Below are 24461 nucleotides of genomic sequence, written 5' to 3'. Positions count from 1 at the left end.
TGTTTCTTAAATTTGTACAGTCTTAGTTCAAGCAGTAGGATCAAAGCCATTCCTTTGATCCTGACCACCTCTCCAGCCACTCTGTGCTGGGGGAGGTTTTATTGTAGATACATCCTCTCTGAAAGACCTGTTTCTTTTGATGTAAGCTTCCTGGGTTTACGACCCTTTGGTCAGCAGGAGGTCTGACACACACACACACACACACACACACACACACACACACACACACACACACACACGGGTCTATGTGGTATGGCGGGACTATACTACGTCAATCCGCCCGGTGGTGGTTTAAGTGGACTACCCTTTTGAAAGGACTTAGAGCCAAGGGAGCGAGGTTAAAGTGTTCGAAAAAATCTGAAAAAAATTTGGGTCACTTCAGACCTCATACACTCCCTATAGAAGTCTAGATAAACTGATACACACCAACCAGACTCTATTGTGTTTTCTGGAGACATTGTCCACTTGACAACAATGTGTTTTATGAGGTCCAAAAAAAACAATATTGGGTCTTTAAAGGGACAATGATGTAATATGTAAATAGCTCATCATTACCATGAATACACATCTGACAGGACACAGGATTACTGGAACATCATTTTATTAGTGTTCTTGGATCTGAACATTAATTTTAACCATAAATAAAAAAAGAAATCTATGGACAAAAATGCCCACGCTTCCCACAGAAATATAAAAATATAGAAAACAGAAAAATTAAAAACATTTAAAATGAATTTTAATAGTTTAAAGGTAAATATTAAGGGGAGAAAATATGCATTTATAATTTTTTATTTTAAATATAACCCGTCAAAAAAAACCCTAAATAAATTAAATGTAAAAATTATGAAATACAAACTACTTCTGTATTTAACAAGAACTTTTTTTTCTTTAAACAGAACATCAGTGTTAACAACAATTGGCAATCTGACCAAGATGTAAAACCACAGCTCTCTAAACAGTTATTTTAGTTCATTTTTTTCTGCCTTTTTGCAGTTAATCCTCTGTTTCTTACAAAATCTCTTATGTTTTGAACTGTTCTTCCTGCCAACACCGGATCTTCTACCAATTTGCAATGACTGCATTCATTTTTGGTGGCTAGTTTCCCTTCGTTTATGTGGTCTTTAAAATGCCTCATCACTGCAGCAACCTCAGCCTTGGACCACATGTTTTTGGGAGCTCTTCGGGAATTGTGGGATTGAGCAGCATTTTTCTCTGGAAGATATATAAAGTAGTAGTAGTTAAAACAAACAAAAAACCAAACAAAAAAAACAAAAAACATTTGGTGGTTAAAAGAATGGATGCTACCCTGTACTAACTTCTGAAATGTGTTGCTACCATCAATATCAAAACGAGCTAAAATTCTCTTTGAAAATTTATCAAATTTCTAAAATGAGACATTTAGTGTTCCGCTGTGAATAAAAGACTGAATAAAAAGTTGAATAAAAGTCTCTTGATGCATGCTCAATCATCCAGGTAAGTAAATCCCAAAACGTTGATTCTGTTAATCTGGACGTAGCGTTTTCAGTGGGAGAAACATTTTGTCACTCATCCAAGTGACTTTTTGCCACCACTCTGCAGTTTGCCATATGTTGCAAAGTGATGAAACAATAATAAGCTTAGAGAACCAACTGCACCCCTTACCTTCAGAGGGAGCAGCAGTCTCACTTGCTGCAGGCATTGTGAGTGGTCCTTCATCTGCTGATTACACAATTTGATTAAGTTTTAATATTTGTAACAAACATTTTATCCACAGAAACCAAGCTAGTGGTAACTTACCACAATCTACAGTGTCTTGGAGCTGCGCTGTGTTTGTGGAATCAGCTACTGCATGTACAGGCTCACTGGTGCCACACGCCAACATTGTGAGTGCTGTGTCATCATCATCTGATTCACTCTCACTGTCCTTTGTTTCAGCATCACTTAATGCAATTTCATCTGAGAAATTGTGGGAAAACCCCCCCAAAAAACCAAACACAAACCCCCCAAAAACCTCACATTAACAACGAGATATGACAAAATACAGAACAAATACTGGAAATTATAGTACATAGTTTTACTATTTAAGGCCACCACTCTGCAGTTTGCCAAATGTTGCAAAGTGATGAAACAATAGACTTCAAGAACCTTAAATCATGGACATTTAACAGAATGGTCTGTGCTTTTAGGTTTTAATTCGGTTGATAAAGCATAATATTCAACTACTGCCCTAATATTTGCTCCTTTCAATACAAACCTTCTATTTTGATCTCATCCAGTGATTTCCCCTGGATCTGGGAAAGTTGTCCTTTTTCCAGTGTTAAAAGCAGTTTGGAAATCTTGGCCAGCTGTGTTGTGGGAACTGGTAATCTGTAGAATTCGCGGTGAACGCGGATATCATGACCCAGGAAATCTGCAACCTGATCAAGTTCGTTGTTTTTCAAATTAAGGACTTGTGAGAGTGTGGCAACATGTTTTCTGAGCTGTGTCGATCTTAGATACTCAGGCTGCTTTGCTCCACACTGGTGTGCATGAACACGCAAGGAGTCCATTCCTCTGTAATGACTCATTGATCGGGGTCTTGCAAAGAGGTAGATATTAGTGGCACAAATACCACAGTCAGGCCTCCTACTAACCAGTAGTGACAGAGCATCCAGCATGCTTTGTGTTAGCAGAACTGGAACATTTCTGTCCCTTTTTCCCATTATTTCTATTCTACAGAAATAGTTACAGAGTCTCTGTTCCATTTCTGAGAGCCCCATGGCAACATCTGTGTGGAGTGCTGTTTTGTCTCTTTCAAGAAAACTTTTGAGGCGCATCTTTGAAACCTCTCCAGAACGTCTTCGGTTGAACACAATGATTTGTGAGAGTGTAACTTGTGCAAGTTGGGCATAATTCTGAGCTGTGGCTTCGTTCTCCAAGCTGCAAAAGGCACTTTCTGCAGATTTTTGAAGGTAGTGATGGAGAATCCGAACATCTTCTGTAAAGGGCAATGTTGATGGCTTGTTAAACTTTGCCTCACTCAATGTGTTCAAGGCACGGTGAGACACCATCTCAGACCATTTGGAGACATACAACTTCTTGAACGCATCAGTGGACTTGATTAGGGCTTCATCCTCTGTCATGAGGGCACGACAATGGATAATGTCAGACATTTTATGCAGTGTATGTCCCAGTTTCAGCGCAAGGCTTGGAGTTTTGTATGACAGTGTCTCTTCATCAAAACCTGAAACTTTCTTTACTGCTTGCACAACTCTCTGGAAATTAGCAGGCTTAATAGCTTCTTCCATGTTATGCACTGAGAATTCTGTGCGCAGACACAACAACAAACGTCCCGCTTCACGAAGCTTCTGTCGTATATAATCATACTTTGTAGGGTCTTGTCCATGTTTATTGTAGAGGGACTGGGCAAACTGAATAACAGTAAAGTCATTTCGCACAGCTGAGGCAATCTCATCTTGTTTCATAACAGCAAGAACCTTCCAGACTCCACTTGACACCTGCGGATAACACTGAGACTCCAGAGTTAAAGCCAGGCCGAGTACTTTGGTTCTTCCAGGTTCTTTATCCGTGTCATCTTTTGGTTTGTTAGGACATCTGCGGACATGTCTCCAAAGATCCTTGCGAACATACATCCCTTGACAATAAAAGCAATGAGCAAACTTTCCCTCTACTGCTTTAATCTTGGGTCTTCTCTTCACTTTCAGTGGTCCCACTCCACCATGCAAAACTGCAGCATTATGCTTAAAATTTCCCTTATTTCTCAATTTCTCTAACAGACTTTTACGCTCGTTTGAGTCTCTAGGCAGGGAAAATGCATGCACAACATCAGGAGCCGTTTTGTGCGTTTTCAGGTGGCGGGAAATTTTAGCTTGTGGTTTGCCACAAAAATAGCAGTAATTTCTTTTACTTAAAGTCATTTTTTCTGATTCAGTTTCGCAAAGCTCACTTTTATCTTGTGGCTTGTCCTTTGTCAAGTTGTGGATTAAATTCGTTGAATCTGATTGTTCATGCGCTTTGGAGATGTCATCTTGGCATAGCAGACCTTTTGATGTGCTTGGCAATAATGAGATGTCTTCATCTGAATCTTCATCATATGACTCTGAATCTGGCACATATTCTTCTTCTGATATGCTGTGGTTGCCATCATCATCGCTTGATATTTGATCCAGAACTGAATGTGGCAATCCATCCTCCCCTGAATATTCAGAAATTTCTTCTTTCTGGAATGTAAGAACAAAAGTTTTTTTAATTGATCAATACTTTAGACAGGTAAAAAATAAACTGAAAAAAAGTCAAGCCAAATATGAATGGGATACACACCTGTGTTGACTGGTGGCAATTCTGATTTGCCAATTTTGCAAGGCAAGATTTGTGCCAGACCCCTAAACAAACTGAAACACATTTTGATAGACTTAATTTAGCTTTGCAGTTCTATTTAAGTGAAGTAGTTTTTTGTCAAAGCATTGCAGTAATGTCAAATGCTGAAAAAACAAAAAAAAACAAAACTGTTCACATTAAGGATATTTTAATGACTACACATACACTGCTAATCCCCCTCCCCCCCCCAAAAAAGGACATCCCAGATGTGAATGAAGGAATTATTCTTATTAAATACTTTGTTCTTTAGGTAGTTGAGTGGCATGAAAGTGTGTAGTTGAATGTGTGTGGCCTCCAGATGCCTGTACGACTTCCCTACAATGCCTGGGCATGCTCGGGATGAGGTGGCGGATGGTCTCCTGAAGGATCTCCTCCAAGACCTGGACTAAAGCATCTGCCAACCCCTGGACAGTTTGTGGTGGATGGAGTGAGACATGATGTCCCAGATGTGCTCAATTGGATTCAGGTCTGGGGAACAGGCGGGCCAGTCCATAGCATCAATGCCTTTGTCATGGAGGAACTGCTGACATACTCCAGCCACATGAGGCCCAGTGTCGTCTCGCATTAGGTGGACCCCAGGGCCAAATGCACCAGCATGTGGTCTCACAAAGGGTCCGAGGACCTCATCTTGTTACCCAATGACAGTCAGGCTCTCTGGCAGGCACAGAAATGCCACCCCTCACCATTACTGACCCACTGCCAATATGATCATGCTGGAGGATGTTGCAGGCAGCAGAACATTCCCCACGGCATCTCCAGACTGTCACGTGCTCAGTTTGAACCTCCTTTCAGCTGTGAGGAGCATAGGGTGCCCGTGCTGAAGTTGCCAAACTTTGTGTTTTCTGGCAAATGCCAAACATCCTGCATGGTGTTGGACTGCAAGCTCAATCCCCACCTGTGGATGCTGGACCCTCAAGTCACCCTCATGAAGTCAGTTTCTGACCATTTGAGCAGACAGATGCACATTTGTGGCCTGTTTGAGGTCATTTTGCAGGGCTCCTCTTGTTCCTCCTTGCACAAAGGTGGAGGTAGCGGTCCTGCTGCTGGGTTGTTGCCCTCCTATGGCCTACTCCACATCCAGGTAGCACCTCCATGCTCTGGACACTACACTAACAGACACAGCAAACCTTCTTGCCACAGCTCACATTGATGTGCTACGCTAGATGAGCTGCACTACCTGAGCCCCTTGTGTGGGTTGTAGACTGTCTCATGCTACCACTAAAATGAAATCACCGCCAGCATTCAAAAGTGACCATAACATCAGCCAGAAAGCATAGGTGCTGAGAAGTGGTCTGTGGTCACCACCTGCAGAACCAGTCCTTTATTATGGTGAATTGACTATAATTTCCACTTGTTGTCTACTCTATTTGCAAAACAGCATGTGAAACTGGTTGTCAGTGTTACTTCCTAAGTGAACAGTTTGATTTCACAGAAGTGTGACTGACTTGGAGTAACATCGCATTGTTTAAGTGTTCCCTTTATTATTTTGAGCAGTTTATGTTATGGAATGGGGAATTGAGGACAATCCCAAGTATACCATTTTTACAAGGTCCTGCACCAATGAGGTAATACTGCATTTCTTTAATTAGACGTGACCACCCATTAATTAAAAAGGGAGCAGTGTTCATTTCAGCACGTCTTAACTTGTTGAACTCTATTAATGCTTTTTACTATACACTGTACCTATTCACTAAATGTCTCACCTTTGCACTTAAAGCCAAGCCACTTGAGGGAGGAAACCGGTCCCACACACTGAATGCACTTGTCCAAAGATGATATTGTTGTGCACACCAGACGATGATTGTGACACTGTTAGCAAAATATTGCAACATTTATTTGTTTTGGACAGTTGGAAAGGTGTGTTTTCAATTCAGTTGCAGATATCAACTAATAAACTTCGTCCATGTAAATCACATCACACCCAGGTGACTGCCAAACACACACACACACAGCATCCATAAAGAATGATGATAGATTAAATTATTAGTTCATTAAGTGGTACACTGGATTATATTTACCCTTTCAGGCTCTGGATGTTTCAGGTCCAGATCATTGTTTGGAAAGCTGTTTGGTTGTGGCTTTAGGCAGCTCACAGTCTTCTGAATCTGGCTGGTCTCAGTCTTCGTGTGTAACAGATAGAGAATGAAGACAAAAGAACAGTAATCTGACAGTTACTAAAAATGCATCACTCAAGAGGATGAATAGACCATTTCACTATTGGCAAATAGCGTAAGGTACACATCGTGCATGAGAAACATTCATTAAAATCTGTCCTAGGTCAATGTTACCTCTTCAAAATCTTGCACTGAAGAAGAATGCATGGCTTCTGAGCCTTGCTGAGGCATTTCTTCATCAAGATCCTGCAACAAAGAAAAGATGGCACAAAGATTAGACCAAGTGCTCTTCTTGCAACTGTACTGGGCAGTCCTGTGCTTCTGTCTTTAATTTGCATGTGTGTGTGTGTGTGTGTGGGGGGGGGGCTTTCCACTCAAGAAATGTTTTCTTCTGAAAAAAATACTGGCTACAATAATTAACAACTGATTCCTTTGCAATCATCCATCCTCTTCCACTTATCCTTATCAGGATTGTGGGGTAGCAGTTTTGGGGCCTATACCAGCTACCATAGGGCAGTACAACCTGGACAGATCACCAGTCTAACATGGAAGGACAAGCATTTGCATTCACACCAAAGGGCAGTTTTGAATCACCAGTTAACCTAACCCCATAAGCTACATCTTTGGACTGTGGGAAGAAGCCAGAGTACACAGCGAGAGAGCCCATGCACTACCAGCAGTAAAAAGTGCCTAAAACAAGTTAAGTTGTATAGTACTATCTATCTTAATGTTCAAGCCTGAGTTTCAAACCACATAGAAACAAAGCACATGTAGTCAGTTCTGCATGCTGTAGGTCAAACTGTCAAGAAATACGAGAAGACCCCTCCTAAAACCAGAGTGATGTCACCATGAAGCAAACTTTGACAGAGTCTCCCAATAACAGTGTGGTCCTCCTAAGTCACATTTGGGTGGTTAACACACACACACACACACACACACACTCAGATGTTATCCAGACTTGCACTTTGAAACAATGAAAAGGACCTACAAGCCACAGTCCATGTAAATCACATCACACCCAGGTGACTGCCAAACACAAACACACACACAGCATCCATAAAGAATGATGATAGATTAAATTATTAGTTCATTAAGTGGTACACTGGATTATATTTACCCTTTCAGGCTCTGGATGTTTCAGGTCCAGATCATTGTTTGGAAAGCTGTTTGGTTGCGGCTTTAGGCAGCTCACAGTCTTCTGAATCTGGCTGGTCTCAGTCTTCGTGTGTAACAGATAGAGAATGAAGACAAAAGAACAGTAATCTGACAGTTACTAAAAATGCATCACTCAAGAGGATGAATAGACCATTTCACTATCGGCAAATAGCGTAAGGTACACATCGTGCATGAGAAACATTCATTAAAATCTGTCCTAGGTCAATGTTACCTCTTCAAAATCTTGCACTGAAGAAGAATGCATGGCTTCTGAGCCTTGCTGAGGCATTTCTTCATCAAGATCCTGCAACAAAGAAAAGATGGCACAAAGATTAGACCAAGTGCTCTTCTTGCAACTGTACTGGGCAGTCCTGTGCTTCTGTCTTTAATTTGCATGTGTGTGTGTGTGTGTGTGTGTGTGTGGGGGGGGGGGGGGGGGGGGGGGGGGGGCTTTCCACTCAAGAAATGTTTTCTTCTGAAAAAAATACTGGCTACAATAATTAACAACTGATTCCTTTGCAATCATCCATCCTCTTCCACTTATCCTTATCAGGATTGTGGGGTAGCAGTTTTGGGGCCTATACCAGCTACCATAGGGCAGTACAACCTGGACAGATCGCCAGTCTAACATGGAAGGACAAGCATTTGCATTCACACCAAAGGGCAGTTTTGAATCACCAGTTAACCTAACCCCATAAGCTACATCTTTGGACTGTGGGAAGAAGCCAGAGTACACAGCCAGAGAGAGCCCATGCATTACAGCAGTAAAAAGTGCCTAAAACAAGTTAAGAAGTTGTATAGTACTATCTATCTTAATGTTCAAGCCTGAGTTTCAAAAAATTTCAACATAGAAACAAAGCACATGCAGTCAGCTCTGCATGCTGTAGGTCAAACTGTCAAGACATACGAGAAGACCCCTCCTAAAACCAGAGTGATGTCACCATGAAGCAAACTTTGACGGAGTCCCCCAATAACAGTGTGGTCCTCCTAAGTCACATTTGGGTGGTTAACACACACACACACACACACTCAGATGTTATCCAGACTTGCACTTTGAAACAATGAAAAGGACCTACAAGCCACGGTCCATGTAAATCACATCACACCCAGGTGACTGCCAAACACACACACACACGGCATCCATAAAGAATGATGATAGATTAAATTATTAGTTCATTAAGTGGTACACTGGATTATATTTACCCTTTCAGGCTCTGGATGTTTCAGGTCCAGATCATTGTTTGGAAAGCTGTTTGGTTGCGGCTTTAGGCAGCTCACAGTCTTCTGAATCTGGCTGGTCTCAGTCTTCGTGTGTAACAGATAGAGAATGAAGACAAAAGAACAGTAATCTGACAGTTACTAAAAATGCATCACTCAAGAGGATGAATAGACCATTTCACTATCGGCAAATAGCGTAAGGTACACATCGTGCATGAGAAACATTCATTAAAATCTGTCCTAGGTCAATGTTACCTCTTCAAAATCTTGCACTGAAGAAGAATGCATGGCTTCTGAGCCTTGCTGAGGCATTTCTTCATCAAGATCCTGCAACAAAGAAAAGATGGCACAAAGATTAGACCAAGTGCTCTTCTTGCAACTGTACTGGGCAGTCCTGTGCTTCTGTTTTTAATTTGCATGTGTGTGTGTGTGGGGGGGGGGGGGGGGGGGGGCTTTCCACTCAAGAAATGTTTTCTTCTGAAAAAAATACTGGCTACAATAATTAACAACTGATTCCTTTGCAATCATCCATCCTCTTCCACTTATCCTTATCAGGATTGTGGGGTAGCAGTTTTGGGGCCTATACCAGCTACCATAGGGCAGTACAACCTGGACAGATCGCCAGTCTAACATGGAAGGACAAGCATTTGCATTCACACCAAAGGGCAGTTTTGAATCACCAGTTAACCTAACCCCATAAGCTACATCTTTGGACTGTGGGAAGAAGCCAGAGTACACAGCCAGAGAGAGCCCATGCATTACAGCAGTAAAAAGTGCCTAAAACAAGTTAAGAAGTTGTATAGTACTATCTATCTTAATGTTCAAGCCTGAGTTTCAAAAAATTTCAACATAGAAACAAAGCACATGCAGTCAGCTCTGCATGCTGTAGGTCAAACTGTCAAGACATACGAGAAGACCCCTCCTAAAACCAGAGTGATGTCACCATGAAGCAAACTTTGACGGAGTCCCCCAATAACAGTGTGGTCCTCCTAAGTCACATTTGGGTGGTTAACACACACACACACACACACACTCAGATGTTATCCAGACTTGCACTTTGAAACAATGAAAAGGACCTACAAGCCACGGTCCATGTAAATCACATCACACCCAGGTGACTGCCAAACACACACAGCATCCATAAAGAATGATGATAGATTAAATTATTAGTTCATTAAGTGGTACACTGGATTATATTTACCCTTTCAGGCTCTGGATGTTTCAGGTCCAGATCATTGTTTGGAAAGCTGTTTGGTTGCGGCTTTAGGCAGCTCACAGTCTTCTGAATCTGGCTGGTCTCAGTCTTCGTGTGTAACAGATAGAGAATGAATATACAGTGCATTTTTGAAGAGGCTTTTGAAACATTAAATAAACTGTATGAGAAAGATAAGTTTCAAGCTATTGTCTTTAAAATATTCACTGTCATGTATAGAGAATTTAAGGCCCTATGATTAAGAGACAAATAGTCAGTGTGATTTCTTTATTTTTTAAGCCATTGCTAAAGGAGTAAAACAATCACCTGTAGCAGCAACGAACTGTCACTAGGGCCCATTTATCTTCAAGGGACAAAATTTAAAATGAATCTAACTAAAGAGGCTACACAGCAAAATCTCCAGTGTTAAATTAACACTAGAGAGTGTCTATATGGGTCCACACAACACTGTTGAGTGTTGAATTAACACTTTTGACAGTGTTATATGTTTAAAAGTAACCTAGTCAGTTTTGAAGATTAACAAAGACTAACACTGAGCAGTGCTGATTTTCTAACACTGGAATATTTCTAACATTTTGAGTTATTTTCCAGTGTTAGAAAATCAGCACTGCTCAGTGTTAGCCATTGTTAATCTTCAAAACTGACTAGGTTACTTTTAAACATATAACACTGTCAAAAGTGTTAATTTAACACTCAACAGTGTTGTATTTAACACTCAGAGGTGTGGACCCTTATAGACACTCTCCAGTGTTAATTTAACACTGGAGATTTTGCTGTGTAGAATCACATTAAACATCAATCACTGTTAAAATTTAGAAACCGAAAGCCATTTTTTATTTCTGCATACCTGCTGATATTTTTTTAGTGCTTTTAGAGGGCTTTGATGTGGCAGCCATCACAATTGCCTGTTTTCCATTAGTACCTACCCCTGTTTTTCCAGTAGGTTATAGTACCATGTAGTTTTTCAGTAACTACTGCACCAAGGTTCCAAGTGATCCAAAGTGATCAGAAAATTTGACATAGACTGAATGCCACCAGGTGGCTGGTCAATGGTGTCACTCGATAAGTTATGAGTGCGCCTCCTTCGTGAAAATCCAAGCCATCATTTTTGAAACTCTGAAATGTTTGAAATAGCGACCAAAATTAACAGCGTGATCCCTGAATTGAACACTAAAGTATAGACTGAGCAGCAGGCATTTTGTCACCTTGACGTCCATGCTTGCTGTGGCATTTATATCACTGGATGCTCGGCTGCATTGCTATAGTTACCCCAGGCACAGTAGGTGATACTCAATTTCAGTGAAAAACTAGATGCCCTAAGTCACGTTAAGCCAATTTGAGTAGGTACAAATGTAAAAATGGCTTAGGGTATGCAATTTATCAGTTCCAAAAAGTACAATTGTAGAAATACCTTGCATCTCCAGAGCCAATCCGAGTCACCATAATTATAGTCTATTTCTTCGCCTGGACTTATGTCTCTGCTTGCAAATAAGCATAGATGGGGCTTTCCATTGATATTTAATATTTTCATCTTAGCACTTGGACTGATGTGGTTGTCGTTGACAAGTCTGCCTAATGACCCATCTTCTTGAGATGCATCCACACTGTGGGGTTAGGCAAAAAAGTATTAGCTTAACTAGTTAGTTAGGAAGCTTTTTTTTTCATAAATCAAAAGCAATGTGTCATTTAATCTTAATCAAACTACACTGATATAATACGCACCACCAGAGTTTTCCATCAAACTTGAATTCAAACATGAACACCTTCAGGCTGTCATGATAAACTCTGTGTCTCCGCTCACATTCTTCTTTTGTTATGAGTTTACCTCTGTATTCCAAAAGAAAGTCTCCTTTTTGGAATGGAACAGTCGTGAAAATGCCCCGACCTGAATTGCAGAGGCATACCAAGTGAGTGACAAAAGACAAAGTGACAAACTCCAAATCTAATCCAAACTAAAGACCAACTTACCTTTGAAGGCATTTATGTAGTGGATATCAAGTCCCAGTTTGTCCCTTCCAGCAGAAACATGACAGACTGCATCCTCCCGTGGAGGAATGCGTCTCCTTCGCATGTTCTCCTGTACGATTGGCTGTATTACCAAAGCATATAAAGTATTACGATTATCGTCATCATTGTCATCATCATCAGTAGTAGCAGAACTAGCAGTAGTGTAGTTTACAGCATAAACACAGCTGACTTATTCATAGTGCTAATTTATGCCTTCTTTTAAAATGTTAAAGGCCTAGTACTCAAAATGGCGACATGTGACATTTCTGTAATGGCGACTGCAGAGAGTGATACAAGTACTGAGAAAGCTTAGGCATCAAAACTGTAAGAAGTTTTTTCTTCAGGCATATAAATAAATACACGACTAAATACACTTATACCCTTGCTTTTATTTTAGGGCTGTCAGCAGAATGACAGACATTGGACAAACTGCCCGAAATTAGCTAACAGCGACATCAGGGATTTTGACTCAGACTGCGCTGGTTTAATTGTTAATCGCGTTAGTCGCGATGTCGGCATTAACACGTTTAAGCCACAATAATGCTTTAACACCGAGTAAATCCTAACACGGGTTAGCCCGCTTTATCGCGTTGACGCGGTTAGTCGTCAGCCCTATTTTATTTACTCAATGACAAACGCTGGGGCCGTTTTACTTCTTCAAAGACTCACTAACAGTCCATAAAGCATAAATTAAACCAGTTTAATATAGGCCTGTGCACCTATAATTTCATATAGTATTAAAGTCATGGTGCATTTTACATTAAAAAAGGCTTACCTTTGTGTTTTTAATCCGTCTTCGTATTGCCGTCGACATACACTTGTTAAAGGGCACGCGCGCGAAAGTTGTGGCGCCGTTTCCTGTAGGTACCGCCTATATATATAGCCTACCAATCACAATGACTTCCGGCCGTGTGTATTGAAAATGTGTATTAAATTGCAGTACCTACACACATCCACTCTAACTCGAAACGTCGCTGTGCAATACACTGGAATACACAAAAATCAGGTGAGGGGTATAGGTGGACTTTTAAGAAAATCAGAAAATCTTTTAATTATAGTTTAATAAATGAATTTACACTACAGTTTAAGCAAATACAGGTCAAAAGATAAATAATGACCTCATAAGAAGTAGAAAAAATTATTATTTAGACACTTAAAAATGCATTTACAAGTCATGTTTTAGGGGGACACATGAATACACAGCAAAAAGTCGAAATGTCCCCGGAGCCCAGGTACAGCGCAGGTCAAATGTCAATCCATACCACATAGACGCACTCACACACACACACACACACACACACACACACACACACAAATTCTCACATAACACACACACACACACATTCTTACAGAAGTTCACACATATACCGTATTTTCACGACCATAAGACGCACTGTACTAAAAGGCGCAGTCTCAGTTATGTGTGCCATTACTGTATTTAACACACACATAAGGCGCACTGGATTATAGGGCGCATACAAGTACCATATGCGTATTTAAAAATAAAGCGGGAGCAAACCTGAGTTCGGTACCTTACTCACATTTCTATTACCGGTAATCGTCATCATCAACAACAACACACAAGCATACAAGTGTGCATATTTAAAAATAAAGCAGGAGCAAAACAAAGTTTGGTACTCACATTTTTATCATCAAACCCATCGAAGTCCTCATCCTCTGTGTCTGAATTGAACAGCTGCGCTAAATCTCCATCAAACATGCCAGGTTCACTTTCTTCACTGTCAGAGTCACTTTCCGTGCCGTGCGGCTCCTCGGAAATGATGGCGGCTTTTGCGAAAGCTCGAACAACAGTGCCAGCAGACATGTTAGCCCAAGCATCTACAATCCATTGGCAAATTGTGGCGTAACTCGCCCGGCGCTGCCTTCCACTCTTGGTGAAACTGTGGTCTCCATCGGTCATCCATTGCTCCCAGGCCGCTCGCAGCCTTACTTTGAACACCGATGTCCAGCGGTTGGAGTTCCTTTGTCAGGCCTCCCGGAATGACAGCAAGCTCACAGTTCATTTGTTTCACTAGTTTTTTCACATCGGCTGTGAGGTGGGCACGCATAGAGTCACAGATTAAGAGCGATGGTGATGCGTGGAAAAAACCACCTGGTCTCCTTACATACACCTCCCTCAGCCACTCTTTCATCATTTCCTCATCCATCCAGCCCTTTTCATTTGCCTTAATGATGATTCCTGCTGGAAACTTCTCTTTAGGCAAAGTCTTTCGCTTAAAAATCACCATAGGCGGCAGTTTCTGTCCATTAGCATGGCAGCCAAGCACAACAGTAAAAAAAGACTTTTCATACCCGTTGTGCGTATCGCTACCGTGCTGGTCCCCTTCTTCTCCACAGTGTGACTCACCGGGATGTCGAAAGTGAGCGGGACCTCGTCCATGTTTGTGATGTGGCTGGGCTGGATGTGTTTGTCGCCGATGTGTTTGCTGCAGTAGGAGCGGAAGATGGCCAGCTTTTCCTTATAATCCGCTGGAAGTTGCTGCGCTACCGTAGTCCTGGTCCGGAGGGAAAAATGGCACCGTTTCATGAAACGAAAGCACCAAGACGGACCTCCTTGGAAATGTTCAATGTTCATCTCTTCAGCTAGTGAAACTGCTTTTAGCCGAATGGTGACCGTCGAAACGCTTCTCCCGCTCGTTCTTTGCTCGATGATCCACCGCTCGAGTCTTTCCTCCAACTCGGGCCACCTCGCCTTATGTCCGCGGAAACTCAGCTGCGTTTTCTTGACCTGTCGGAGCTTGTTTTCCAGCTTCCTCTACTTGCGAACCATCGATTCGTTAATCTTAAATTCTCTCGCCGCTGCTCGATTTCCATGTTCCTCCGCGTAGCTGATGGCCTTCAGTTTAAACTGTGCTTCGTAAGCGTGTCTCTTTGCCATTTTCAGGGTTGTTAAAACAACGATGTCCTGCATAATGCACATACCTGTTCTTTTATACAGGTATGTGCAATAAAGTCAACGCACACACTTCACCCTTTAGCGTTCTCATGGTGTTCTCTACTACGTCCTCCTTACAATACAAAGGGCGCACTGCGCTATAGGGCGCGCCGTACTTTTTGAAGAAAAAGACTTTTAAGTGCGCCTTATGGTCGTGAAAATACGGTATACATTTACATACAGTGACTTGTCTTTGTAACCAAAGGGGGTTGCAAGGGGAGGTGTCTTGTAAACTATTGTTTGAAGTTTGTCAATAAAAGGCAGCGAGAGGAGGCCATCATCAGGGTCATTGTCGTGCTAGACACAGATGAGAGGCCTCCCTTGCGCAAGTAATCGATCGATCGACTGTCTTGTTTTCTTCATGATGAATAAGTCTCTAGAATTAGCGGGGCTTGTGGAAACACAGACCCAACAGAAAACTTTAACCTTGTAGACTTCATTATGTTCCAGCTGCTCTACAGACGCTGTGACCTCGAACTTAAGCAGGTCGTAAAGTATGTGCAGCTCAATAACTTCATAATCAGACCCTGTGGTATTTAGGCAGCAGAACAACTAAGAATAACAACTACAAATAATGTTTTTAGGTTTCTGTTGTACTGCAAGGTTCTGTACAGGAGAACCAAACCAAGAGCAAATATTACGTCTCATTTACACCTGAGCACGAAGAGCCATCAACATTTAGCAAATTGAATCATCTTTGTTTAGATGCAAGAAGAATCATATAGAAATGAAAAAGTAGAAATAGAAATCCAGAGCAAAGATATCCTCTAATTCAGCGTAGCACATGTGCAGCTGCTGCGATTCACGTAAGCATTCGGCTCGTCGCTGTTGCAGATTTTTCTCTCGCTGTTCTGGCTCACAGCGCTGCAAACACAAAAATAAATATCCCCAAAGCTGTGAAAGGGAGCTAATTAGTAAGAGTATTGTTACTCTCCGCAGGAGTAGTCCAGCAGTAGAAATCAGTCCAATAACAAGGTGTGTAACATCTAGCAGGGTGACAGAAAAACCCAGGGTAACTTCTAAGGACCTCAACGTCTCTCTCACATTGTGTTTTTTAAACATGCTTCCATTTGTCACTTCAGTCTTTACTCTGAAATACAGGAAGAGAAATCATGGCTGAAACAATTTCTCATGAAACCAGGGGTGTGGTCCAACAGTCAGTTTGGTGAGGAAGGTTCCTAACTGAGAGAAGTGACCCAGAAGTATCTGTGTAGCAGCCACAATGAATCCAGATCATGAGCTTTATTAACTGATCAAAGTCTCTTCTTTCATCTTCTGTATCATTCAGTTTGCATTGGTAATGCCCATTATTGTAATGCTTTTTTAAGACCAGCAAAACTTTATTTCACTTTAGGTTAGCTGGGATAAGTGATGGATGGAGGGAATTTTACTTCAGCCACAGAAATCCTAAACAGGAAGGAGGAGCAGAGTTACAGTGGATCACTATCCAGCAGGGAAACAAGGTTTATTTCAATTTCTTGGCCATGAGTGAGATTTACTGAGTGGGCAAATTAGGGAGACGACACCATCAGATCCTGAGCCCTCCATGTGTTAATCAAGAGACGGCTGCTGTGCTACATCCATAAATAATGAATAAATTAGGAGCTAAAGCTGAAAGGACAGTTTATTTATACCATCTTCACGTGAACACATTCAAGAACATCACAGATGAAGAAACATTAAAAACTTCCACACTACATAAAGCAAGAAAAATGGTTTTTCTTTCAGGTGGTTTCAGAAAAACAGAAACATCAAACAGCTCCAAGACTCTCTTTGAAAGAACTAAAAACCTTTGTTCTCATGGTCCAATCATGAGTGAACTCCCCGATGAAGCCTTGTGTGCTAAAACATGTCAGAGTTTTAAAGGTTAAACATGAGTTTCCAAAACGTTTTGCTGGAGAACAATGAACTATTTGACTGAGTTTCAATCATTTACAGACGAGCAAAACCAGGACAGAGAAAAAAGGACAAAACTGACTCAGTAAAACAACAGAAAAGAAGATCCCATGTAGATCTGTATTATGTAGAAGTTCAGCCCAGCAACCAGTTCAGTTCAACACAAGTTTAAATGATTCTATCTGAACTCTGTGGAGCCTGATCTCAAGCTTTTTGAGTCTGACACAGAAACCAGAGGATCTTTCTGTGTCTTCAGATTCACTGTGATCCAGTGATGGGAGTGATTTCAGCCCTGAGTGATCACGCTGATGTTTGCACAGAGCAGACAATGAGGTGAATGTTTGGGCACATTGGTAACAGTGAAACAGTTTATTAGTAACGTGGGATCGTTTGTGTGCAGAGTATGAACTGAGATTCCTGAAGCTCTTGTCACACTGGTCACAGCTGTAGTTTCCTTCCATGTGTGCACGTTCATGAATGTTACGATTACTTGACTGTGAGAAGCTTCTCTCACAGTGTCTGCACTTGTGTGGTTTCTCTCCTGTGTGGACTCGTTTGTGTGTTTTAAGGTCCCTTGCAGTGGTGAAGGATGACCCACACTGATCACAGAGGTGCTTTTTAACCCCACTGTGAATCAGTTCATGTTGTTTTAACTCACTTGGTGTGGTGAAGCTTCTCCCACATTCTTTGCAGTATTTCAGTTTGTCTCCAGTGTGTCTACGTTGATGTCTTTTTAGGGTCTTTTGCTGACTGAAAGTTTTTCCACAGAGGTCACAATGAAAGTCTTTCCCACCACCACAGTGATGACAGGGTTGAGAACTGGATCCATCTGTGTCGCTCTGCTTCTAAACAAAGACACAAAGACAGTGTAAGTCAGTCCTTCAACATTTGTATCCTGAACGTCGCCTGAAATAAAGAGCATCTCTGCAGACGTCCAACTACATTTGACTGTTTCAGTTAACACACTCAGTTTACTGGGCTGCAATAACTACAATACTACCACCATAATACTACAGTAATACTAAAATCATAACTGAAAGGAAAATCTGAATAATCACTCAGAGCTGCTTTTCCATGCAGTACAATTGCTAACATGCTAACACAGTTTAATGAGCAGAGTTGTTCCAAACAGTCAGGCTAAAATGACAAGATAACAATATAAATACATACCTCACAGTAGCTGCACTTGTAGAGTCTCTTTCTGGTGTGGATCTGTTGGTGTTGTCTCAGGTGCTGTGGAGTTTTAAAAGTCTTCTCACACAGGTCACATTGATAAGGTCTCTCCTCAGTGTGGGTAAACATGTGTTGTTGTAAGTGTGCGTCTGTTGTAAAGTATTTGCCACACTGTTCACAGCAGTACACATCATGTCTGGTGTGAATGCGTAGGTGTGCATTTCGGTACCCTCTCCGGCTGAAAGTTTTTCCACACTCGTCACAGCTGTATGCCTTAATTCCAGAGTGGGTAACTAGATGACTCTGTAAGTGGCTACTTTGAGTAAAAGCTCTGCCACACTGATCACAGCTGTATGCCTTAATTCCAGAGTGGGTAACTAGATGCCTCTGTAAGTGGCTACTTTGAGTAAAAGCTCTGCCACACTGATCACAGCAGTATGCCTTAATTCCAGAGTGGGTAACTAGATGACTCTGTAAGTGGCTACTTTGAGTAAAAGCTCTGCCACACTGATCACAGCTGTACGCTTTAACTCCACTGTGGATGAGTTGGTGTTGTTTTAGGGAACGCTTCCAGGAAAAAGACTTCCCACACAAGTCACAGCTGAACGGTCTCTCTCCAGTGTGGATGACCTGATGCTGTTTTAGTTTAGCCCTCACAGTAAAACCCTTCCCACACTCGTCACAGGTGTGTTTTTTCTCTCCCTTTCTTCTGTGAGGTTTGTCGGCCTCCTGAGAGCGCTGACTTCTGGCTCCATGTTGGTCCTGCAGTGACAGAGATACAAACAGAGGCAGTGAGTGAAATGCAGTCGTGGAACAAACTCAACCTTCAAACTCCATTAACACTAGTTTTAAACCTGAAGGTGGAGCGTGGCACCAAACACCTTAAAGGTCTCTTATCCCCACCTGCTGGTAGTTCTAACACATTACATCCAACCTGCTGTTAAAGATAATTCATGACTGTTCAAACACTAAAATCATGCCCATCCCTCCTGATTGTGTACACACACACACACACACACACACACACACACACAATTTTATAAATTAGATTATTTTGTTGTTTCCTATTACATATTTATATAATTTGTATAGATTTATACTGAATTATTCAGTGATAATAAATCCTATGTTTGTTTATTCTAAAGGAACCCCGTTAGCTTCCACAACAGATGTTGCTCGTCTTCCGTCAAATACTCACATAAAATATTACACAATAAAGTGGATTCAAGATATCCACATAATTTCACTCTTACATCCACAGTGAGGTTTCACAATTGTTCAAATATAAGCAATCAATAATAATAATAATAATAATAATATTTCTCTGTCAGCCTTCTCGGTTACGAATAGTCTTCTGCTCCTCTGTCATGCGGCGTCCCACAGGGCTCAATTTTAGGGCCACTGCTCTTTTCACTGTATCTATTGCCTCTGGGTTCTATCCTTAGAAGGCATGGGATCTCATTTCATTGTTATGCCGATGACTGCCAACTTTATTTGCCACTAAAACACAAGGATGGCATCTCCATAAAACCTCTCTTGACATGTCTAGATGACATTAAAGCTTGGTTGGTTCTAAACCACCGTGCAGCACGGTGGCATGGTGGTTAGCACTGTTGCCGCACAGCAAGAAGGTCCTGAGTTCAATTCCAACATCAGGCCGGGGTCTTTCTGTGTGGAGTTTGCATGTTCTCCCCGTGTTTGCGTGGGTTCTCTCCGGGTACTCCGGCTTCCTCCCACTGTCCAAAGACATGCAGCTTGTGGGGATAGGTTAATTGATTAATCTAAATTGCCACTAGGTGTGAATGTGAGTGTGAATGGTTGTCTGTCCTTGTGTGTTGGCCCTGCGACAGACTGGCGACCTGTCCAGGGTGTACCCTGCCTCTCGCCCTATGACAGCTGGGATAGGCTCCAGCGCCCCCCGCGACCCTGAAAAGGATAAGCGGAAGCGAATGGATGGATGGATGGTTCTAAACTTTTTACATTTTAATGAAAAGAAAACAGAGCTGTTGGTGTTTGGACCCACTGGTCCCTGTGAGTCCTCCCCTGTTGTTTTAGGATCCCTGGAAGTCTATTTTAAATCTGTTGTTACTGACCTTGGTTTTAAGTTGGACAGTGATTTTAAATTGGACAACCAAATCAGAGCAGTGGTGAAGTCCAGTTTTTATCATTTAAGGCAACTGGCAAGAGTAAAATCTTTTCTTTCGAGGCAGCACCTTGAAACAGTGATCCATGCTTTTATTTCTTCCCGCCTGGACGACTGTAACTCACTTTATGTGGGGGTCAGTGAGTCGTTGCTCTCACGTCTGCAGCTGGTTCAAAATGCGGCTGCACGACTCCTAACAGGAACTTAAAAAAGAGAGCATATAACCCCCGTGCTAGCCTCTCTGCACTGGCTGCCTGTGTCCTTTAGAGTTCATTTTAAAATTCTTATGTTTGTTTTTAAATGCCTTCACAGTCTTGCCCCGCCTTACCTCTCTGAGCTTCTTCATCTCCACACACCCTGTCGGTCTCTCAGGTCAGCTGACCAGCTGCTCCTGGAGGTACCTAGATCCAGGAGGAAGCTCAGAGGGGCGGGGCCTTCTCTATTGTGGCTCCAAAGTTATGGAATCATTTGCCCATGCACGTTAGAGAGGCCCCTTCACTGTCCACTTTTAAATCACGTCTTAAAACCCACTTTTATTCCTTGGCTTTTAACCTCAGTGAGACTTAGTTTCTTTTTTAATTGAAGTAGTTATTTAATTAATGATTTCACTCTTCTTTTATTTGTGTTTTATTTATATCTCATGTAATTTTATTTTACAGTTCCAATGTACAGCACTTTGTGTCAGCTGTGGTTGTTTTAAAGTGCTTTATAAATAAAGTTGATGATGTTGATGATGAATATCAATAACATTGAGGAACATTACACAAATTTCAAAAACAAATCACGTCTTACAATATTTACAACAACTAAAAGCTCTGTAAATCGGCTTTTAAGTGTTCATTGAAGTTTTGAATAATTCTCTAATTTTTTAAGGCAACTTATTCCACTTAAAAGTTGCTCTAAATGTAACAGTTTTACAAAACGTTACTTTTAACTCGAGCATTTACTAAATTGCAGCTTGTTGAAAACTGTGTAATATGATGATGTATTTCATCTGGATACTGCAGCTGAGCAGAATAAATGTGGTGTGTTTAACAGAATTGCTTTCTTTAGAACTACAAGTAAGCCATAGAATATTTTAGCCTGTACAGGAAGCCAAGAAAGGTTATTATGCATGTTATCAATATTAGTATAGTATGAACATCTTCACACTAATCTGGACGCCTTATTCTGGACTAACTGAAGTCTGTTAAGATCTGTCTTATTAGCTGCTGACCAAATGATTGAACAATACTCCAGATGAGACATTACTAGTGCATTAATGACATCTTTCATAATGAAGAAGTGATACACAAAGAGCATTTCATAGCCATAGCTATGCCTTGTCGGCAGAGTTATGTGACATTAGTGATGTTTGTACTTTCAGCGTTAACTTGGTTTTAAAGCCTTTAAAATATACGCCGTTCAATAGTCGACCTTAATCTGACAGAGAATGTGATGATTTTGTGGATAATTAAAGTCAGTCATATATCCACAAACACAACAAGCTGAAAGTCAGTGATGCTGCTCGGTTTGCAGTCCTGAACATCACGGCACAAGCAGGATTCACTGCACCACCACAGACCTGTGATAGCACTATCCCCCTGCTGAACGAGCTGAACACTTTCTTTGCTCGCTTTGAAGTCCAAAACAGCACCACTGCACACACGACCCCACCCCCTCCTGGTGACCAGGTGATGACTCTGTCCCCGGACAGCGTGAGGAGATCCCTCAGCAGGATCAATGCACGTAAAGCTCCGGGTCCTGACAACATTCCTGGTCGTGCACTGAGAGACTGTGCAGTGGAACTCACTGATGTCTTCACAGACATCTTCAACATATCACTCATCCAGGCTGTCGTCCCCACATGTTTTAAAGCCACCACAATCATTCCGGTTCCAAAAAAGTCATCTCCCTCCTGCTTTAATGACTACCGTCCTGTTGCACTTACTCCCATCCTGATGAAGTGCTTCGAACGACTAGTCATGCAGCACATCAAGACTGTCCTGCCCCCCTCCCTGGATCCCTTCCAGTTTGCGTATCGGCCCAACCGCTCAACCGATGATGCCATCTCCACTGCACTCCACTCGGCACTCACACACCTGGACAAAAAAGACTCATATGTTCGAATGCTGTTCATAGATTTCAGTTCAGCATTCAACACTATAATCCCCCAACAGCTCACTCAAAAACTGGTCCAGCTGGGGCTCAACACCTCACTGTGCAACTGGCTGTTGGATTTCCTCACCAGAAGACCTCAAGCAGTACGGGTCGGCAGTAATACATCCAGCACCATCATTTTAAACACGGGGGCCCCGCAGGGATGCGTGCTGAGCCCCCTCCTCTTCACTCTGCTGACCCATGACTGCACTCCATCATACAGCTCCAACCTCTTCATCAAGTTTGCGGACGACACAACGGTGGTGGGTCTCATTAGCAACAGGGATGAGACCGACTACAGAAGTGAGGTGAGACGCCTGGCCACGTGGTGTGCTGACAACAATCTCTCTCTGAATGTGGAGAAGACGAAGGAGATTGTTGTGGACTTCAGGAGAATGCACACCCAACATGCTCCTCTGACCATTGACGGAGCGTCTGTGGAGAGAGTGAGCAGCACCAAGTTCTTGGGTGTGCACATCACAGAGGATCTCTCCTGGACGTACAACACCACAGCACTGGCCAAGAAATCACAGCAGCGTCTCTTCTTTCTCCGCAAACTAAGAAGAGCAGGAGCACCAGCCCCCATCATGCACACTTTCTACAGAGGCACCATCGAGAGCATCCTGTCGAGCTGCATCACTGTGTGGTTTGGAGCCTGCAATGCGTCCTGTCATAGAACCCTCCAACGCATAGTGAGAGCTGCAGAGAGGATCATTGGTGTCTCTCTCCCCTCCCTCCAGGACATTTACAGCACCCGTCTCACTACAAAAGCCCTTTGCATAGCGGCTGATCCCACGCACCCAATGCAAAGCTTCTTCAAGCTGCTGCCGTCGGGGAGGAGACTGCGGAGTCTCCAGGCCAGGACCAGCAGGCTGAAGGACAGCTTCATCCATCAGGCTGTCAGGAAGCTTAACTCCCTCCCGATTCTGCCCCCTCTCCCCTCTCTCCTCCATGGTCTCACTGAACTCTGTCACACACACACTCACTCTCTGACGCACTCACTGGCCTGCACCAGTTACCAGTCACTTTGTGGAGCAGTGGACTGCCATTACCTCATAAGACTTTGTTGTTACACTATCTCTTACCGTACATTACTAAATCTCCATTTGCACTATTTGCACTACTCTGCCTGGTTTACACTCAATGTCATTTACCCTTACTTGAATATTGTATATTGTATAGGTTTCTTGGTATAATCGTATTGTATTTATTTAAATTTTTACTTTTTAATTATTTTACTTGCATTTCTTAATCACTCTCTTATATTTAAATGTTCTTTTGCTATTTCATCTAGGGTTTGAGAGTAACGAAATTTCTATTCTCTGTATGTCCTGTACATGTGGTAGAATTGACAAATAAAGTTGACTTTGACTGTTAATGTTAGCTGTGTTATATTGCTGCCTCTGTTCGGTGGTGTCGAGCCAAACGCACTTTAACGTGTGTTTGAACGAGCTGACGGTTCACTCGTTAAGCTGAAAGAAAGATGCTTTAATCACAGCAGTCACACATGTGTCCACTGCACCATCTGGAACTCTTCTTGTTTACACTCGTAATAACACAAACACTAAATCCTGCTTCTCTGGTGCTGTTGTGTAGCAGTGTGTACACCTGAGACTGTCACCTGTCTGTCTGTCCTGCACTCTCTCTCTGTTTCTTTCTCTCTGATTGTGGAATAAAAGTATGAACATGTGTTTATAAGTTACACTTGTGTTTGAATCCTGCAGCTTATCACACATTTGATTTCCATGTGTGACGACTGCAAGTGTCCAGAGTGAGGACAGACTGAGGGAGCCACTGCTGCACATCATCTGTGAGGCTTTGCAGCCCTGATGATCCACCAGGACAAACTCAGCAGTGTGTGAGGAAGAGGAGGAGGAAGAGCCAGCAGCAGCTGACAGATGGAGAGAATAGACAGACTGTTCCCTGTTTGTGAAGGACTGCTAGGAAAGTTTAACATAACTGTCTGTGCTGAATCAGTCTTATTAGGTAATGTTCAAATAATGTGATCATCCCAGTGTTTCCAGTGTGGGAGAAAGTACTCAGAGTACTCAGGGCCTTCAAGTTACACACTATGAAAGGCAGCAACAAGTT

At 42.2% G+C, this 24461-nt stretch overlaps 2 protein-coding genes across 5 annotated transcripts; both read right to left on the bottom strand.

Moving 5' to 3' along the window:
• Positions 1-263: 263 nt before the first annotated feature.
• LOC146577189 (uncharacterized) lies at positions 264-6432 on the bottom strand. 4 transcript variants are annotated; one of them, XM_085251995.1, is made up of 7 exons: positions 6375-6432; positions 6060-6165; positions 4300-4370; positions 2234-4199; positions 1777-1935; positions 1642-1698; positions 264-1212 (listed from the first exon to the last, which is right to left on the bottom strand). In XM_085251995.1, exons 4-7 carry the CDS (start codon positions 3894-3896, stop codon positions 965-967), a joined length of 2127 nt encoding a protein of 708 aa, XP_085108121.1. In that variant the 5' UTR covers positions 3897-4199; positions 4300-4370; positions 6060-6165; positions 6375-6432; the 3' UTR covers positions 264-964. The 4 variants fall into 4 exon arrangements, with proteins under 4 accessions (XP_085108121.1, XP_085108147.1, XP_085108140.1 ...); XM_085252021.1 differs by having other exon boundaries at positions 1642-1695; XM_085252014.1 differs by having other exon boundaries at positions 4300-4361.
• A 3585-nt stretch (positions 6433-10017) lies between these two features.
• On the bottom strand, positions 10018-13366 carry LOC146577188 (histone-lysine N-methyltransferase set-1-like). The gene is made up of 5 exons (XM_085251982.1): positions 12839-13366; positions 12025-12145; positions 11779-11941; positions 11468-11660; positions 10018-10146 (listed from the first exon to the last, which is right to left on the bottom strand). Exons 1-5 carry the CDS (start codon positions 12875-12877, stop codon positions 10018-10020), a joined length of 645 nt encoding a protein of 214 aa, XP_085108108.1. The 5' UTR covers positions 12878-13366.
• Between the last annotated feature and the right edge of the window lie 11095 nt (positions 13367-24461).

Source organism: Mchenga conophoros, linkage group LG3 (genome assembly GCF_057382185.1).
Source record: "Mchenga conophoros isolate Kocher_MC1m ecotype Shallow Benthic linkage group LG3, M_conophoros_male_GT1.1, whole genome shotgun sequence".
Classification (NCBI taxonomy): Eukaryota; Metazoa; Chordata; class Actinopteri; order Cichliformes; family Cichlidae; genus Mchenga; species Mchenga conophoros.
This window is presented reverse-complemented; position numbering and strand designations above follow the sequence as displayed.

Excerpts from the sequence above, each read along its gene's own strand:
- LOC146577189 (XM_085251995.1), bottom strand. The coding sequence starts at position 3,896 with ATGACTTTAAGTAAAAGAAATTACTGCTATTTTTGTGGCAAACCACAA. Across the intron at positions 1,936-2,233 it reads GGATGAGATCAAAATAGAAG|ATGAAATTGCATTAAGTGAT; the intron begins GTTTGTATTGAA and ends ACAATTTCTCAG. Across the intron at positions 1,699-1,776 it reads CCAAGACACTGTAGATTGTG|CAGATGAAGGACCACTCACA; the intron begins GTAAGTTACCAC and ends TTGTGTAATCAG.
- LOC146577188 (XM_085251982.1), bottom strand. The coding sequence starts at position 12,877 with ATGTCGACGGCAATACGAAGACGGATTAAAAACACAAAG. Across the intron at positions 11,942-12,024 it reads CTACATAAATGCCTTCAAAG|GTCGGGGCATTTTCACGACT; the intron begins GTAAGTTGGTCT and ends TCTGCAATTCAG. Across the intron at positions 11,661-11,778 it reads TTTGATGGAAAACTCTGGTG|TGTGGATGCATCTCAAGAAG; the intron begins GTGCGTATTATA and ends CTAACCCCACAG.